Source organism: Urocitellus parryii, chromosome 3, assembly GCF_045843805.1.
Source record: "Urocitellus parryii isolate mUroPar1 chromosome 3, mUroPar1.hap1, whole genome shotgun sequence".
Classification (NCBI taxonomy): domain Eukaryota; kingdom Metazoa; phylum Chordata; class Mammalia; order Rodentia; family Sciuridae; genus Urocitellus; species Urocitellus parryii.
The window spans coordinates 163,949,732-163,967,784 of NC_135533.1; the positions used below are offsets into that span (position 1 = coordinate 163,949,732).

The 18,053-nt window shown below is 40.2% G+C and overlaps 1 protein-coding gene across 1 annotated transcript in view; it reads left to right on the top strand.

Annotated features, from left to right (window-relative positions):
- The window catches only part of LOC113189183 (cadherin-related family member 3-like), a 61,681-nt gene that overhangs the window by 32,497 nt on the left and 11,131 nt on the right, over positions 1-18,053 (top strand). Inside the window, exons 7-13 of the mRNA XM_077796472.1 lie at positions 379-486; positions 1,548-1,744; positions 3,529-3,706; positions 5,343-5,505; positions 7,822-7,924; positions 12,265-12,363; positions 16,003-16,235. Coding sequence (XP_077652598.1) covers positions 379-486; positions 1,548-1,744; positions 3,529-3,706; positions 5,343-5,505; positions 7,822-7,924; positions 12,265-12,363; positions 16,003-16,235 — 1,081 coding nt within the window. The remainder of the gene's footprint in view (positions 1-378; positions 487-1,547; positions 1,745-3,528; positions 3,707-5,342; positions 5,506-7,821; positions 7,925-12,264; positions 12,364-16,002; positions 16,236-18,053) is intronic.

Below are 18,053 nucleotides of genomic sequence, written 5' to 3' on the forward strand. Positions count from 1 at the left end.
CAAAACCAGCCTCAGCAACTTAGCAAGGCCCTCAGTGACTTCATGAGACCCTGCTCAAAATAAACAATTGAAAAAAAAGTGGGTAGGGAGTACCTGGGGATGTGGCTCAGTGGTAAAGCACCTCTGGGTTCAATTCCTGGTTTTCCCCTGCCAAAATTTTCTAAATTTACATCTGCTCCTTTAACCGATTTGACTAGTTTGTTTCTTAACAAAAGCATGAGCCATTTCCAATCACTAAAATAAATGGTTTGACCAACATTTTAACTAGATAAAATCAATTGTTATAGCCAGTCTGTTAAACACAGTAGGTTCTATTTCTGAGAAAGCCTGTTTGTTACTATAAAATCTCAGCTGAGTTTCTTGTGACTGTGCCTTTAGTTTTTCACTCGCTATTAAAGTGGTTGATGCTGGAGGACTCTCTACCACTGGAAATCTAAAGATTTTCCTCATCAATGTCAACAATAAGGACCCCAGTCTTACCTGCAGGTAAGGAAATAAAATGTAAAACATAATACTTCAGTTTGGCCTTGAAAATTGAATTTGATTATGTCGTTTTTCTCTTCTGTGTTCTTTCTTCTTCTATTTTGTTATTTATTTATTTTTTTTTGGAGAGAAGAAAAACAAGCAAGTAAAATGTAGACAGCCACTTAAGATATAGATGCCAAGGAGAATTCTTAAACATTGAGAGCAAAATAGTTTTAAAGGATAAAATGTAATTGCAACAGAACAAGATGTTTTTGGCAGTATGTTCTGACGGCTGGCTTATCTATCACTACCCTCAAGGGAGATTCTGGTTAATATTATAAACCAGAGAGTTTATAAAACTATGTTGAAGGGCAGCAATTCTATGAAGCTTTTACTACAGAAGAAATGGTAAGTTTAAGGTGATGGATATGGTAGTTAACCTGATTTTTTCATTACACAATGAATATGTGAATCAAAACAGCAGCATTTGCCAGGTACTGTGGCATATGCCTGTAGTCCCAGTGGTTTGGGAGGCTGAGGCAGGAGGATTGCAAGTTCAAAGCCAGCCTCAGCAGCTTAGAGATGCTGTATACAACTTAGTAAGAACTTGTCTCTAAATAAGATGTAAAAAAAAAAAGGGGTGGGGATGTGGCTCAGAGATTAAGCACCCCTGGGTTCATTCAAGCAAGCAAACAAGCAACAACAACCTCCCCCCCAACAATGATAAATGGCAACCTCTAGAGCAAAACAGGCATGGGGGTCAAGTCCTGTCTTAGCCATCTTAATATTTACTTCTGAAAGCTGTTTAATTTTTAAAATTCTGTTTCTACATCCATAAAATGGAGACATACTTCCTAGGGCTGCTGTGAGAAATAAAAATGAGGTAACTCATGAAACGTGCTTAGAATTTTGTTTAAACTATAGGTAAGGGCTCAATAAATAAGTCAGCTATCAATGTCATGAACATTCTTTCCATTTCTATCTCTACTATCTGTAATCCCCTACTCCTTTAGCTTTGTAAGTTATATAAAAGACAACAAGCAAACGCCACTCTATTCATCTTCTCTTTTTTTTAAAAAAAGTTTATTCAGTATTGAAAACGCTGTCTTGAGGGTTACCTCTATAAACTCAACTCTGCACAATAAAGCCAACATAACACTGGATGAAGAAATCCCAATTGGGAAAACAATTGGAGCATGCCAGGCAACTGATGAAGATAACTTGGGAGATTTAACCTTTGAACTAGATCCACAGAATGTTTACTTTGCAGTTGATAAAGGTGGGTTGACAACTGTTCTCAGCAAATTCTGTCGTATCATATACAATTGCAATCACCTGTTTTTATGTATATCTTCCCCACAGATTGTTTCTTGAGGGTACAGATGATTGCCAGAGCCCCAATATGAAGCATGCAGTATATGCTTCATACACGTCTGTTGAATAATTCTCTGCAAGATGTATTTCTTGGTTCACTTATGAGATAACACGTGGCTCTTCATTGCTGCCACAAAAGGGCAGCCTTTGACCTTCACTTGATTTATTCTTCCAGCTTCCAGCTCATCTTCTGAGATTTAATTCAATTTTCCCGGCTTCCAGGTCAATTTTTTTTTTTTTTTTAGGAAGACTCTGATTGGACTTCCTACACCTGGTCACTCACGCGTCATCCAATCAGTTCTCTCTGCTCCAAGGTCAATTTGTGTATGTGTGCGAGGGATAATCTGATTGGATTTCCTAGAGTAGCGTCACTTGCGTCTCATCCAATCAGCAGTGGATGAGCCCGGGGGGGGGGGGGGGGGGGGCGGGTCAGATTGCAAGGTATCTCTGGCTGCTTCTAGGGCTGAGAAGAAAGGTGGTCATCATTAGCTTGGAGGCTGGCTTTGCCACTGTGGCAGGTGACATCATCATCCCATTCATATCTCCTTAGGTTGTAACATTTTAGTACAGCAAGCCTGGCTTCCAATTGCCGATATCTAGATTTCTTTGCCTGAGGGATTATTTGGGTTCTGACAGCTGCTCCCCCCAGTCCCTCCCACAGCAGGTTGAAAGTAATGGAGAAATTCTACCCCTTGGGAGCTCCCAGCCAACGAATGGGATGGGAGTACAAACATTCCAGCTCTTTGCCCTGGCAGGATCCAATTTCGACTGTGTGTTCTGCACTGGCTCCCAGAGGTCCCCAGTGATATTAAGCTCTATTTGCTTACAGTGGTAATTTGCTTAATAATGCACATTTTAGTGGGAGTTTGTCTTCCCTGTGTCACTTCCCCCATGCCGCGTTGCCCTGGGTCACCTCCCAAATGAAGGACCTGCCCTCCAATCCTCATCTCAGATTCTGCTTTTGGTAGAGCCCCAACCGAGAGCCACCATCCCCTCTCACCAGCATTTCTGTGCGGATCTCTTAACTGGGTTTCTGTTCTCACTTTGAACGCCTGCAGGAATCTCCCTAGAAGAGCTAGATTGATTTTTTTCCCTAGAAGTCAAATTGAGTTATTTTCCTTCCCTGTAGATGTTCCCTTTGCCCTTGGGTGGCAATCGGGACATCTTGTCTCACCATGGAGATATTGCTTCCTCTGGTCCTTGTCTATTTCTCCGTCCTCATCCTGATCCTTGTGACTGAGTGTCTATTACTCTACAAGCTAACAACTAGACTGTTGCCTTGTCCCTAGTGTTTTTCAAGACCTGTCCATAGGAGTTTAAGGAGTAATAATCCAGTACTTTTATCCATTTACGATGTTCTCTCCTCCAGCAATAATCTCCTCCTATTTGCTACCATTTCTTGATCCTACACATGCTTCACATCCTAAAACAAGGGGTTCTTCTTCCAGGGACTCTTCTCTGTTCCCTGAAGCCAAAACCAGTTTTGTTTTTGCTACAAGTGAACTAATACGAAGTGTACATTTTGGCATCAATAGTTAAACACCGTGCCTGCGCTTCGAATCAGCTTCTTAGTTCTAACGAATGGGGCAGAATCCGCACTTTATCTTCTCCATAGCTACATATGTGATAAAGTAATTTTGAAAATGACATCCTGGGCCAGTTGGAGCAAGATGTGCTGTGTCGTTGCAGAGCGTGGGACTGTGGTTACTGCCACCCGTCTGGATGTGGAGAGAGCTGGGTTTGCAAGAGTTCAGTCCTTCTCCATTAAGGCTTGTGATGGTGACCAGAGATGTGCAGCAATTCCAGTGACGACCTATGTTCGTGGCATTAATGACAACGCACCTTTCTGTGATCGATATCTGATTAGGTGGGCTAAGATGGGGTTGGGGGGTGGACAGGGGCAAGAATTCAGAGTGGTTTAAGGCAGTGCCGTGTTTATTGGCCTACCTAGATGTGGTTTTTCATGAAGTTGACTCTTATCCAGCATTATGTCATGGTCCTCAAAAAATGACCTGTTGGTCTGTCATGACCAAGCTGGGTTTCCAAAATCTGACAGTTAGCAAATGATACTGGCTAGAGATTTAGAGTCATAGCCCTGAGCTTGGAATTCTGGTACTATGGCTATTAACTGTGTGATCTTGGTAATTTACCTAAGTCCTTAATCTCCAGTTCTTTTTTTTTTAAACTGATAATTAAACTCAAGGTATTCAGCCACTGAGCCACATTCCAAGCCTTTTTTGAATATATACATTATTTTTTTAGAGAGACAAAGAAGGTCTCACTGAGTTGTTTACTGCCTCACTGTTGCTGAGGCTGGCTTTGAACTCGTGATCTTCCCGCCTCAGCCTCCTGAACCACTGAGACAGTTTTTCTTTTTAAAATGACATTACTTACTCTATCAGGGGCATGCCTGTAATCCCAGCAACTTGGGAGGCTGAGGCAGGAGGATCACAACGTTGAGGCCAGCCTCAGCAAGTTAGTGAGATCCTATCTCAAAATAAAAATTAAAAAAGAGCTGGGGGACATAGTATAGTGAGTGGTAGGGCACCACTGGGTTCAATCCCTAGTATTTCTGTTTTTTTTTTAGAGAGAGAGAATTTTTTTTTAATATTTATTTTTTAGTTTTTGGCAGACACAACATCTTTATTTGTATGTGGTACTGAGGATCGAACCCAGCGCCACGCGCATGCCAGGCGAGAGCATTACCACTTGAGCCACATCCCCAGCCCAATCCCCAGTATTTCTGAAAAAAAAAAATTAAAAAACTTTAGCCTACCTTATGGGGTCCCATGGGGGCCCCAAGTATTCTAACTTATCAATGGGGATGATCACACCTACTTCATGCCATGGTTATAAGGATCAAATTTGATCTGTGCTTGGAATTTGTTTAGTACAAGACTAGGCACAGTCAAAAATGAAATCTTTTCTTCTTCTCTTCATCTCCTTCTCCTTCCTCCAGGAGGATCATAGTTGACTAACTAAACACCTACCCAGAGTCCTGGAGGTGACAGGATGAGTATTTGTCACGTTCATTTGCTATAAGGATGTTCTACCTAGTCAGGTAGAACATAATCATACACAAGAAAACAACAGTCACACACACACACACACACACACACACACACACACACACGGAACAAGACAACTGAGTCCTGGGTGCTGTGTTGTAGTTGTCAAGAGGAAAGACTGTGGGTAATCAGGGAACAGGGAAGACTGTCAAAGGATGACTAGAATTTAGGGAGAGGAAGCTTTTGGGGAAGCGAGATCCCCATGCAAGCCTCGATGAACTGCCCATCCCAAGCAAGGGCCCACTGGGGTGAAGAAAGGAACAGTCCCCCCAAAGCAGGAAGTCTCACCAAAGTCACTGCTCTGTCTGCTCCAGGATAAAGGGGGACATCTGCACCAAGGCATCCCCCCCCACACTAGCAGATATGGGAAAGCATTAGCTTTCTGAAGAATGTCCATCTAAAATGATTTTTTTTTCTTCCTAAACAATAAAACAGGTACACAGGCCAGGAGGTGATTGCAAAAGACACCGTGGTTGCAAAACTCTCGTGTCATGACCTCGATGAGCCTCCTAATGCAATCCATTATGCTCCAAGTGCAGGCCCAGTCGGTTCTGGACAACTCTTTGAGCAAGTGTCAAAGGCTGAACATTCCATCCGGGTAAGTCCCAGCTACTGTGGCTCCAGGGAGCTTTCCCCAGGAGGTGAGAGGCCTGCGTGGTCACAGTTGGAAAGGAGTTGGAAGAGGAGCAGAGGGGAATTCTCAGCTCCTCTGCTGTCTTGCTGGAAGGCATTTGGATGAATCCTTCATTATCTTGCTGCTTGTCTGCCCTCATTTTCTCTTTGTTTATAATGAGCACAAAATAATTTACTTCCTATTTAGCTGGGGAAATCAGAAGCTGAAAAGACACCCTGATTTCCTTGGAGACAATTCTGTGTGACTCCATGTGTGGTGAAGGCTTATTCTTCTGGCTTTGGGAGTGGTTGATGGGTCCCTCCTCTATCTACCCTCTGGAGATGCTAAACTTTCCATTGCCAGAGTATGAACATGTGTTTTTTTTTTTTTTAATTTCTCAGCATGTCATTCTGCCTTAGAAGATTAGAAGAAATCCCTAGAAGAAATCCCTTAGCTAACTTCAAAATTCCAGAGGTCTTTATTTCAAAGTGCCAGTTTGGTTCCTTATCCCAAATATCACCAACCTCCTTTCCTGCCCTTAGCCAGAAAATATAGCTGAGAAAATCATTGATGACTTTTTTCTTTCTTTGGCTCTTATCCCACATTTTCTTGATGAAGTCCACAAGGTACAAGCTGAGTGTTTCCATATATTATGTATTTTGGAAGTTTAGGCCGGAACCAAGAGGATTCTTGAGTTCTTTATTTTTTTTTAAATAATTAACTTTGAATGAAGATGGAAGTTTTGTAAATATGATTTTTTTGGGGGGTGGTGGTACCAGGGATTGAACTCAGGGGCACTTTACCACTGAGCCACATCCCCAGCCTTATTTTGTATTTTATTTAGAGATAGGGTCTCACTGAGTTGCTTAGCACCTCACTTTTGCTGAGGCTGGCTTTGAACTCAGGATCCTCCTGTCTCAGTCTCCAGAGCTGCTGGGATGACAGGCAAGATTTGGGCCTTTGCATACATTTCCTTTGTATCTGAATAACTACCTCCATTCATCACTTATCTCTAATTAAACTCTATGTTTGAATAATTATCTTTAGGTATTAAATGTCACTTATTCCTAAGAGCTTTCATTTACCACCTTAACTGGCTTAGTTCTCTCTGCTAAGGATTCACATGATAGGTTGTACATCTCTTAATAGACTTTGTTGTAACTGTCTGTTTGGTTGTTGCTCTTATTAGAGGGCAGGATGTGTACATTTATAAGGGGTTCATATTTATTTACTTATTTTAAATTTTTTATTTATTTACTTTTTTTAGTTATACGTGGCAGTAGAGTGCATTTTGACATATCATACATACATGGAGTCTAACTTCCCACTCTTGTGGTTGGACATGATGTGGAGTTTTCCTGGTCGTGTGTTCATATATGAACACAGGAAAGTTCTGTCCCATTCACTCTACTGTCTATTCCCATCCCTCTCCCTTCCTTTCATTTCCCTTTGTCTAATCCAGTGACCTTCCATTCTCCATCCCTCCCCCCACATTGTGGGTTAGCATCTGCATGTTAGAGAACATTTGGCCTTTAGAATTTTGGGACTGGTTTATTTCACTTAGAATTATAGTTCCAGCTCCATCCATTTACAGGCAAATGACATAATTTCATTATTCTTTATGGCTGAGTATATTAACTTCTTTTTTTTCTTTTTTGATACTGGGGATTGAACTCGGGGCACAGAGCACTGAGCCACATCCCCAGCCCTATTCTGTATTTTATTTAGAGACAGGGTCTCACTGAGTTGTTTTGTGCCTTGTTTTTGCTGAGTCTGGCTTTGAACTCAAAATCCTCTTGACTCAGCCTCCCAAGCCACTGGGATTATAAATGCCATGCGGGCTCATCTTATTTACTTCTATATCCATAGTACCTCTGATTGTAATTGGCATCTAATTAGTACCCAATAAATATCTTTTGAAATACAATGCAACTTACCATTAATAGAAATAAATTATGTTTTTATAATATTTTATTACTTCCAAAGCCTGTTCAAAATATTTTTTCTTCTTAAACATTTTTCCTAAGGTAAAATGAAGACCGGATATGATCCTGATTTTTGTTTTGTTTTGTTTTGTTTTACTCTGCCAGGATGTTTTCTCAAAAGTCAGCTTCTCTGGATGAAAATTTAAGATGTCCCTTTGTTCCACCAAAACGTTGATTTTTCTGTGTCGGCCTCGGCCAGTCTTGGGTGTCATCCGTAGGAAATGAAAATAACCATACACTTGTCTCTTTTCTATTACTTAGAACATGTGCATTAAAAAAATTGGTCCTTTTAGCTGAAATAATGTTGTTCTCTAAGGTTGCCCAAGATTTGGATTATGAGAACCCAGAGGTGGTTGCCGAAGGACATATCTATGAGATGATGATTTCAGTATTTGATGACCTGCGTCCGTCCCACACAGGTAATCTTGATAAACTTTTCAAGGAGCAATAAGTTCCTATTCTTTAGCCTCTTCACTTTAGATTTTGAAATGTAAAGATTTGTCACATTTGGGATACTTTTGTTAGGCAAAAGAGGAAGGGGAACATTAGACTTCTGTTGGATGTTTGCATTAGATCTGGGAGGTCTTTTTTTACCCTTTAGCAGTTCTTAAATAAAGCTCTGGCTAGAGACCCTTGAAGCTAGAAGGGACAGTGGAGGTACAAACCAAACTGATGCTTAATGCTTGAATGACTTCATGTGTATTATTGCCAATCACCTCTTAATTAGAAAGAGTCAGGTATCAGTCAACAAATAGTGGTGCTTACCTGTAATACCAGTGGCTTGGGAGGCTGAGATGGGAGGATCGTGAGTTCAAAGCCAGCCTCAGCAACTTAGTGAGGCACTAAGCAACTCAGTGAGACCCTGTTTCTAAATAAAATATAAAAAAGGGCTGGGGATGTGGATCAGTGGTCAAGTATCCCTCAGTTCAATCCCCAGTACCAAAAAAAAAAAATAGCAAAACAAAACAAAACAAACCCAACCATCAAAAAACATAATCAAAATATATAGATAATTAGAATATTTCAAACAATATCTTATTGGAATTATTTTAGATGATCCAGGTAGAGCCATTAGTCATGAGTCACATGCCAAGTCCCACAGCTCATCTCTTACATGAAAGTGCCCTGTGGTTACCTCTCTCTGCCATTTAGTTTTCTTGTAACTACACCACCATTTTGGGCCAGCCTGGGGTGGGATGAATCTTTGGTGTATTGAGACTAAGTTCACCTAGACTCTATGACTATAAAACCCTTGGTTGGCATTTTGGAGGATTTAATAGTCATCATTTATAAATTGCAAACCAGTGTTTAATACATATTTTAATTGCATGCTGTGGAGTACTTAGCTAGTGGAGTACTTAGTACTTAGAGAGAAGTACTTAGCGAGTGGGGGAGGCCAGTCCACTGCCTCTCACCTGCTTCTCTTTGCTTATTGTTGAACTCATGAGCACACACATCAAGTTCCCCTCAAAGGGCCATTTACATGTTCAACCTCATATTACCAGTCTAGGAGTGAATTCATTGGCTACAAAGATATTTATGAAAATAGAGATTCTCAAATTTTTTGGTTACATCTTTCATTAATGTGAAGGATGCCTTGTCCTTGTACCTGGAAAGTGTGGTAGCAAGCAATCCATCAGGTGGTTGGCATTAAGGATGTCCAAGAGGTGGATATTTTGGTGCAAGCGCAGGTTTAGCAGTAGATTGACAATGCTTGGTAGGGAGAGCCTAGATTGTGGGGGACATTTACTTGGGTGTCCTGTCTTGTGACAACTTTGAGTCATTGGTGGTGGTTGCCTGGATCGTTGGCTTGAGAAGGAAAGAGTGCTGTGTCTTTTATGGACCTAGAAGTGTGGAATATATTCCAAGGGCACTTAATGCTGAATGGCCGTTGATACACCTAGGACCCTTTCAATCCATCTTGACTCACTGGTAGAGTATTTTAGTGGGGTTGAATTTGAAAAGGTGATTTGTAGACCTAAATTACCCAGCTATGGAGAAGTGACGTGCAGCAGTCACGGACCTAAGCATGACAGCGTGCCCAGAGGTTTTCTCACGTGGACACTCTGATCCCCACAGCAGAGTCTTAGGCCACAGTTTATTACGTAGCCCAACTGCCCTTTCAGGATGGATGCTTTTTCTTGTAGCTACTCATTCTTTTTTTGTTTGTTCTTTTTAAAAAATTTATTCTTAAGTTTTAGGTGCACCCAATATCCTTATTTTACATTTATGTGGTGCTGAGATCAAACCCAGTGCCTCCTGCACGTTAGGCAAGGGCTCTACAACTGAGCCACAACCCCAGTCCCTGTTTCTTTGTTCTTTTTAGATATGTCAGTAGAGTACCTTTTCACATATCATACATACCCAGAGGATAACGTATTCTGATTAGGATCCCATTCTTGTGATTGTACGTGCTGTGGAGTTTCCCTGTGGTGTGTTCATACATGGACGTAGGAAACTTACGTTCAGTTCATTCTACTGTCTTTCCGATTCCCACCACTCTTGCCTTCATTCATCTATGTCTAGTCCAGAGTACTTTGCTACTACTCATTCTTATGGTCAAACTAAAAAGAATTTGCCACTCTCACCAGATTTGAGCCTTTTCCCAATCTGGAAAAGGAAAATAAATCTCTCCCAGTAACAAATCCATATCCCCTCTAGTCCTCACACCCCAAAACATTCACAGCAACTGCTCATAAAGAGAGCTTGGAACACCACACACGTGCTTCAGTCTGTTTTTATGGGCCATCTAATTAGCACAATGTTGAGTCTTTATGGTTGCAGGAAAATCATAGGATAGCAGATCTGTAAATGGTACCTGCTCTTGCAACATGGAAATTGGATTTATTGAAGGAAATGTAGAGACTTTAACCTAAATCACCTGTAATTATGTTATTTATAGAACAACACTCTGAGCTTTCTTGGGAGTCATGGACATCTTTGAGATTGTGATGAAAGCTGTAGCTTCTATCCCTTGAAAAAAAGCATGTAATAAGATATACCAAAGTATCTGGGATATACCAAAATTTAATCTGGGATCCATAGAACTTTTGCAACAGGAAATCTGTGGCATTCTTTATTTCCTGATGCAAAAGTTCTATGGGTCCCAGATTATATTTTCTTGTTTGCCATATATGATGTGGACTTTCAGGAGAAGATGTATATAAGCATTTTTCAAAACATAAATACTACAAGATAAACTACTAAGAGAGAAGTCCATGGTCAAAGAGTTTGTGGAGCTATGTATACCTGGGGATTCAAAATTTATAAGGGTGTATTGGAACTTTTAAAAAGTCTTGCCATAAAGAAATCTTTTTATTCAATTTAAGATTTTGTATTTGAAACATTAACATCTCAGAGAAGATATTTTGGGAGATATTGGCAGACACATCTTGTTCTAATAACCACTCATTTGCTTATTAGCTTTGTGGCCACTGGCTGCAGACTTAATTTTGTGAATCTGAGTTTCTTGCCTGTGATACTAAGACAATAATCCCAATGTCAAGTCAGTGACCTTGCATGGTAAATGTTAATTATTTTCTTACTTTTATTAAAAAATTTATCCTAGCTGGGCTGGGTGGTGCATGCCTGTAAAGTCAGCTGCTTGGGAGGCTGAGGCAGAGGATTGCAAGTTCAAAGCCAGCCTTAGCAATTTTGTGAGGTCCAAAGCAACCGTCTCAATACAAAAAAATACAGAGCTGGACAATTCACAATAGATAAATTGTGGAACCAATCTAGATGCCTTTCAGTAGATGAATAGATAAAGAAAATGTGGTATATATACACGGTGGAATATTACTCAGCATTAATGGATGGAGTTGGAGAATATTATGCTGAGTGAAGTAAGCCAATCCCAATAAACCAAGTGCCGAATGTTTTCTCTGGTAAGTGAATGCTGATCCATAATGTGGATGTGGGGAGGGGAACATGGGGGGAATGGAGGAACTTTAGATAGGGCAAAGGGGAGGGAGGGGGAGGGAAGGAGTGGGCATGGGAAAGACGATGGAATGAGATGGACATCATTACCCCAAGTACATATATGTGTACTATGCATTCTGAAATTGAAATGCATTCTTCTGTCATATATAACAAATTAAAATAAATAAATAAAATTTAAAAAGCACATACTACTCCATTAATATGTAAAAATAAGTGTATTTTTATATATAAGTTAGAAAATAAACTAAAAACAAAGAAAAAAATAAAGAGATGGGGATGTGGCTCCGTAGTAGAGTGCCAGTGGGTTCAATCCCTGGTACCCCCCCAAATTTATACATATATAAAATATAATTATGCACTTGTATATTGTATATGATACATATGGACACACATATCTATTATATAAAATAGAATATGAAATGTAGTGCATTATATGTTTTTTTTAAGAAAGAGTGAGAGAGAGAGAGAGAGAGAGAGAGAATTTTTTAATATTTATTTATTTTTTTAGTTTTTGGCGGACACAACATCTTCGTTTGTATGTGATGCTGAGGATCGAACCAGGCGAGCGCACTACCGCTTGAGCCATATCCCCAGCCCCACATTATATGTTTTTGACAAAATTGCTTTGGCTAGCACTAGAATTCTCTAGAGAGCACAGTCTGGGAACAGGGATCATTTGTAAGCAAAGAGAATCCTGTTGTAGTTTCAGAATCCTCTGCTAATCCTGCATCTTGGGGCCTGTTTTGCTGGTTTGTAGAATAAAACGGCAATGACGTTATCCACAACAAAGCATTTATCCGTTCACTGTTCGATTTCACAGTCACTGTAACAATCATCGTGGAGATCACTCCTGCCAATGACTTCAGCCCCGTGTTTGAAGCTGCACACTATTCATTCTCCGTTCTGGAAACGTCAGGAGGTAAGAGTTCCCTTGCTTCTATCATGTACAAGCATCCACAAAGAAACACCATCAGATCTCAAGGGAATGATTGATAGAATCAGACCATGGAAATTTCCAGAATGCAAGCAGATGAGGGAGCATCTTCAGAGAGCAAATGAATTTTCAATGTATCATCCTGATGATTTCCCCAAAGACTCCCTTGAGATCAGATCTAGGATTTTTGCAAGGGATAAACCTACAGTATTAACTTTATTTCACTCCACTTCTCTTTTGCCTCAAAACTAGGGCCAGGTCTAAAGAAGTAGGGGCAATGCAGTCATTTCTGATGCAATTTAAAAGTCTTCTGAGAGTTGAGCTCCAAGACCTTATTTTTTTTTTTTTTGATTCATCAGATTCTCCTTTTATTTTTTTATTTTTATTTTTTTTATTGGTTGTTCACAACATTACAAAGCTCTTGACATCTCATATTTCATACATTAGAATCAAGTGGGTTATGAACTCCCATTTTTACCCCAAATACAGGTTGCAGAATCACATCGGTTACACATTCACATTTACATTTTTACATACTGCCATATTAGTGGCTGTTGTATTCTGCTACTTTTCCTATCCTCTACTATCCCCCTCCCCTCCCCTCCCTGGAGGGAGACCCTCATTGTTATACAAAATTACATATAAGAGGTTGTGAGGGGAATGGGATAACAAATATGGAGGGAAATGAATTACAGTAGAGCTCCAAGACTTTAGATCTGGAGTCAAGATCATGGTTAGGGATCTATCTCAGTTGTAAGTAAGGTATGAATGAGGACATATTTGTTAGCATAGACCAGGGAGCATTTGATTTGGAAAGGGCAGCAGAAGTGACATCTACACTTTCTGACATCTAAGAGAGGAATGTATCCTCAGCACCTCTGGAGGGTGCATCCTCCAGGCTTGATTTCAGTACTTCAAGGATGGAACTAGTTGTGTACTGGAATCAAATCACACTGGAGTCCAATAGGATTGAACTCAAATCTATCCCTGCTACCACTAGTTAAATGACCTTTGACAAGTCACATAATCTCTACATACCTTTGAGAATTCTACGTAAGATGAAGATTACAATAATTATCTCAAGGAGCTGAGGACTAATAATTCTATGTATGCTAACTACAGGAAACATACTAAAATAGCCATGTTATCATTGTCAATAACAATAATACCAGTAACATTTACTGAATGGAGTGTCTACGATGTACAATGTGCTAAAATATTTTTCTTGCTTAAAAATAATTTCTTGCCAGGTATGGTGGTGCACACCTGTAATCCCAGCTACTAGGGAGGCTGAGGCAGGAGGATCATGAGTTAAAAGCCAGCCTCAGCAACTTAGTGAGGCCCTAAGCAATTCAGTGAGACCCTGCCTCTAAGTAAAATACAAAGTAGGGCTGAGGAGGTGGCTCAGTAGTCAAGTGCCCCTGATTCAATTCCCAGTACCCCTGCACCCCCCACCCCCAAGAAATTCCTCCACCTTTCCCACCAGAGTACATAAACTGAATGAAATTAGCATCGTGTTGATTTTCCAAGGAGCTATTTATCAGAGGATCATCAGAACTTAGTGGTGATTTGCTCTGAGGAGTAAATTGCAAATTTAAAACCACTTTGAACACAGACTACTCAGAATATCAAACATTTAGCCTATAGATCTTGAAGACATTTTAAAAATTCATTAAGGTGGGAGTCTTTTCTCACACTGAATTTATTAGCATTGGGGACCTAGATGTGTCTTGAGATATATATGAAGTTTTTTCCCTTAATAAAATTATGGGAATCAGCAACATTTTAAGGAAAAATGAAAAACGTTCTGATGGTATGTGATAAATTGAAAGAAAACTTCTGGAGGGGAGTTGGCATAGGCAAAAATAAATTTTTTATCAGTAATGATTTAGAAGAAAACACATGAAAATTAAGTCACTCCGGGTTGTGAGTCACAAGGGAAAACTTATTTCATTTCCAGCAGTTTTTGATGAGGAAGTTTGGCAGAGTTACAAGGTTTCATAATTACTCTATTTTAAAATTCAGCTAAAGATGCTCAAGATAACTTTCCATTTTTATTGAAAGGTTAATTTTACACCTACGGAAGAATAAGCTTCTCATTATACTTAACCAGGTATTAATGTGAAAATGGCTCCAATGTTAGCCAGGACTATGAATAGAGATGGCCATTTCACCTGTGCCCTCTTCTGTGTGGTCTTGTGTCAGTGGTGACTCCCTCCTCTTAATGATGGTCATTTCCAACAAGCAACAGGTTGGATTGTTTATACTCTGGAATCGCCATATAAGACATTCTTTTTCATGAATGTGTTTTCTCTGTTCTTGGTGTCTTGAGTGGTCAATTCTTGCTTAAATTATGCACATTGTCAAAGACTCACAAATCTTGGCAAAAGGAGGCCATCAGAGAAAGAAATCCATGAGCTCCAAGATGGTAGAGACAGCTCATGAAATGGTTTCTTCATCACAATTTTTTATGCTTTTTTTTTTTTTTTTGGTACTGAGGATTGAACCCAGGGACACTGAACCACTGAGCCACATCCACAGCCCTTTTTTCTATTTTATTTAGAGACAGGGTCTAACATTCTTTATTCTTGATTATTAGCAGCCCAAATGTCCTACGTTTCTATCCGTGGGCTAGCCAAACACTGTTCAGAGGTATTTCACTAACTGGAGAATGCAAAGTATCTGCTCTGGAGTTTATGATTTAAATGGAAAGTGATTGGAGGTAAACCCAGCCTAACTGTAATCTATTACCACCAGTGTGCTCTACAATAAACTCCACAAAAATCAGAGCAATACAGCAATAAGCCCATGTTCTGGGACTTGCTCAAAATTGTGAGAGTTGGCTTTGTCTGTCCTGGCTTTGTCTGGGAGTGATTGGGATCATGCATTCCTCCCTTGTCTTTCAACCAGCAAGCCTGAGCATGCTCTCAAAGTAAAAGAACAGGTGCAGTCACCACCAGAGAACTTTCACGTGGACCAAGTTACAGTCCTGAGGGGAGGATTATGTGGCAACCGTAAAATGGAGATAGTAGTAGTATATATATTGCCAAGCTGTTGAGAAGATTCAACGAGAGAATGTGTATGAATCATTATCTAATTATTTAGTATATTACCGTGTACCAGGCACTACCCTGAGGGTTTTATTTAACTCATTCATTCCTCAGGACAAGTCTGTATGAAAGATACTGTTGTTATTCCCAATTTGTAAATGAAGAATATGAAGTCCAGAGAGGTTATAGAAGTAGCCAATGAATTATACTCCCAAGGGACAGGGCTGAGATTTGGAACCTCTGATTTCTGGTTTAAGAGCCTACTCTGTGAACCAGTGTCTGATGCTAATCTTAGCATAATACTAAGATTAACTAAGCTTAGTAGTATTATGCTATTTTTTAAACTCAGATCATTTGACTTATGCCACATGATTTAAAGTGGCCACAGACTCTCTCTAAACGTGACTCCTATCACGTAGAGGTGGAGTCTTCAAACACATTTCATGTCCAATGAAACTATCTCCATGGATATTTTCACATTGAGAAACTGTCCGTGGAGATCAATGGCAGGTTCCACTTTTGAGGGTAATGCCTGTGCCTAAGAAGAATGAACCCTCTGCAACGTTCTTGGCAGCCTTCCACAAAGTTGGAAGAGTGACCGCCATTGATGAAGACTACCCACCCAACTGTCTGACCTACAAGATATCCAAGGGAGGCATCCAGGTGGTCCAGAGATTTTGGATTCACCCTCTCTCTGGAATGATCGAACTCACCACACAGCCGGACTATGAGTCTGTGAAGCAATATAACCTCACCGTGGAAGCCGTGGACTGTGACCCAGCTCATCCTCGCACAGGAGTGACCACAGTAAGTAGAGAGATGATTATGTTCTCATTTGTTCCAGTGGGAATGGTCCAATCAGAATAGCCACTGGGAATGGAGAAGCTTACAAATGTCTCCCACTTCTCGAAGGTTCTAGAACCTTTGCATTTGTCTTATTTATTTATTTATTTATTTATATTTTTAATAGCATTATAATTAAACATGGTATTTGGGTTCATTTTGACAAAATGACACATGCAAGGAATTTGATTTCAATCCCCCTCCTCCCTGACCTTTCTCTTTCCTCCTCCCCCCGTCCTCTTTTCTATTGATCTTCCTTTCACTCCTTTATTTATTTATTTCTGGTTATTATTTTCTGAGTATATGAACAGGTGAAATTCTCCTGGTACATTTGTATATGTAGGCGACAAGCAATTGTTCATTTCATTCCGTATTTCTACCCCTTTCCCCTCCCCCCTCCCTCCTCCTTGTTCTCTTCCTCCTCTACCAATCTCTCCTAAATCTTTATGATATCCAAGCTCCTTTCCTGCCACCTTCTTTCCCTCATTTTTCTCTAGCTTCTACATATAAGAGAAATTATTCAGCTCTTGGTTTCTGAGTCTGGCTTATTTCACGTAGTAGCATGATTTTCTCCATTGCCATCCATTTATCAGCAAATGCCCTGATTTCATTCTTCTTTAGTTGGCTGAGTCCATCTCCATTGTGTAGATAATGCCACAATTTCTTGACCCATTCATTTGTTGATGGGCATCTGGGTTGATTCCACAATTTGACTATTGGGAATCGTGCTGCTATAAACATTGAACTAGGTGTATCACTGTGATAGGCTGAGTTTAGTTAGTTCTTTTGGGTATATACTGAGGAGTGGGATAGCTGGGTTGGATGGTGGTTCCATTCCTAGTGTTTGGAGGAGTCTCCACAGTGCTTTCCAGAATGGTTGTACTAATTTACACTCCCACCAGCAATATATGAATAGACGTTTTCCCCACATCCTCTCTAGCATTTATTATCGTTGGTGTTTTTGATCATTGCCATTCTGGTTGGGGCGAGATGAAATCTTAGTGTAGTTTTGATTTGCCTTTCTCTAATTGCTAGAGAGGCTGAACATTTTTTTTTTGTATTTGCTGGCCATTTGTATTTCCTCTTTTGAGAAGTTTCTATTTAGTTCTTTGACCCATTTGTTCATTTTTCTTTTCCTAGCATTGAGGTTTTTTGAGTTCTTTGTATATTCTGGATATGAATCCCCCTTCAGAAGAGTAACTGGAAGGATTTTTCCCCCTTTCTGTAGGTTCTCTCTTCACTCTCTTGATTCCTTTGAAACTGTGCATGTTGTGATTGAAGTCAGAGACTTGGTTGAGAACGAAGGACATACTAACTCCTGTCCTTCTAACTGCATCAGTGAACTGATACTTATAGCAAATATGCCTTGAGCACTGAGCATGGGCCAGTTCCTGTTCTAGGAGTAGGTCATCTCCATCTCCATATACAGATCTACTTAATCCTCATCCTAAATGTCTAAGGCAGGCAATATTATGATCATTTCCACCCGATAGATGAGGAAACCAAGGCACAGAGTTCAGGAAACATCCCTGAGGATACTCACAAAGTTTCTAGAACCACACTCAACCCAGACTACTTCTTAGTGAGGGTGATGCTGACAATGACAGTGGTTAATCCTGGTGCATTCCCTTGGCCTTCGAGTGAGGGAAGGTGTGGGCCTCTAAATTACTGTAGCAACATTAAAGGACTCTTGGAAGACACCAGGAGTGAGTGCTGCTGAATTTACTGTGTGGTGTGTGTTATTAATCACTACAAGGTTTTGTCACTGGAGAAGAGACAGAG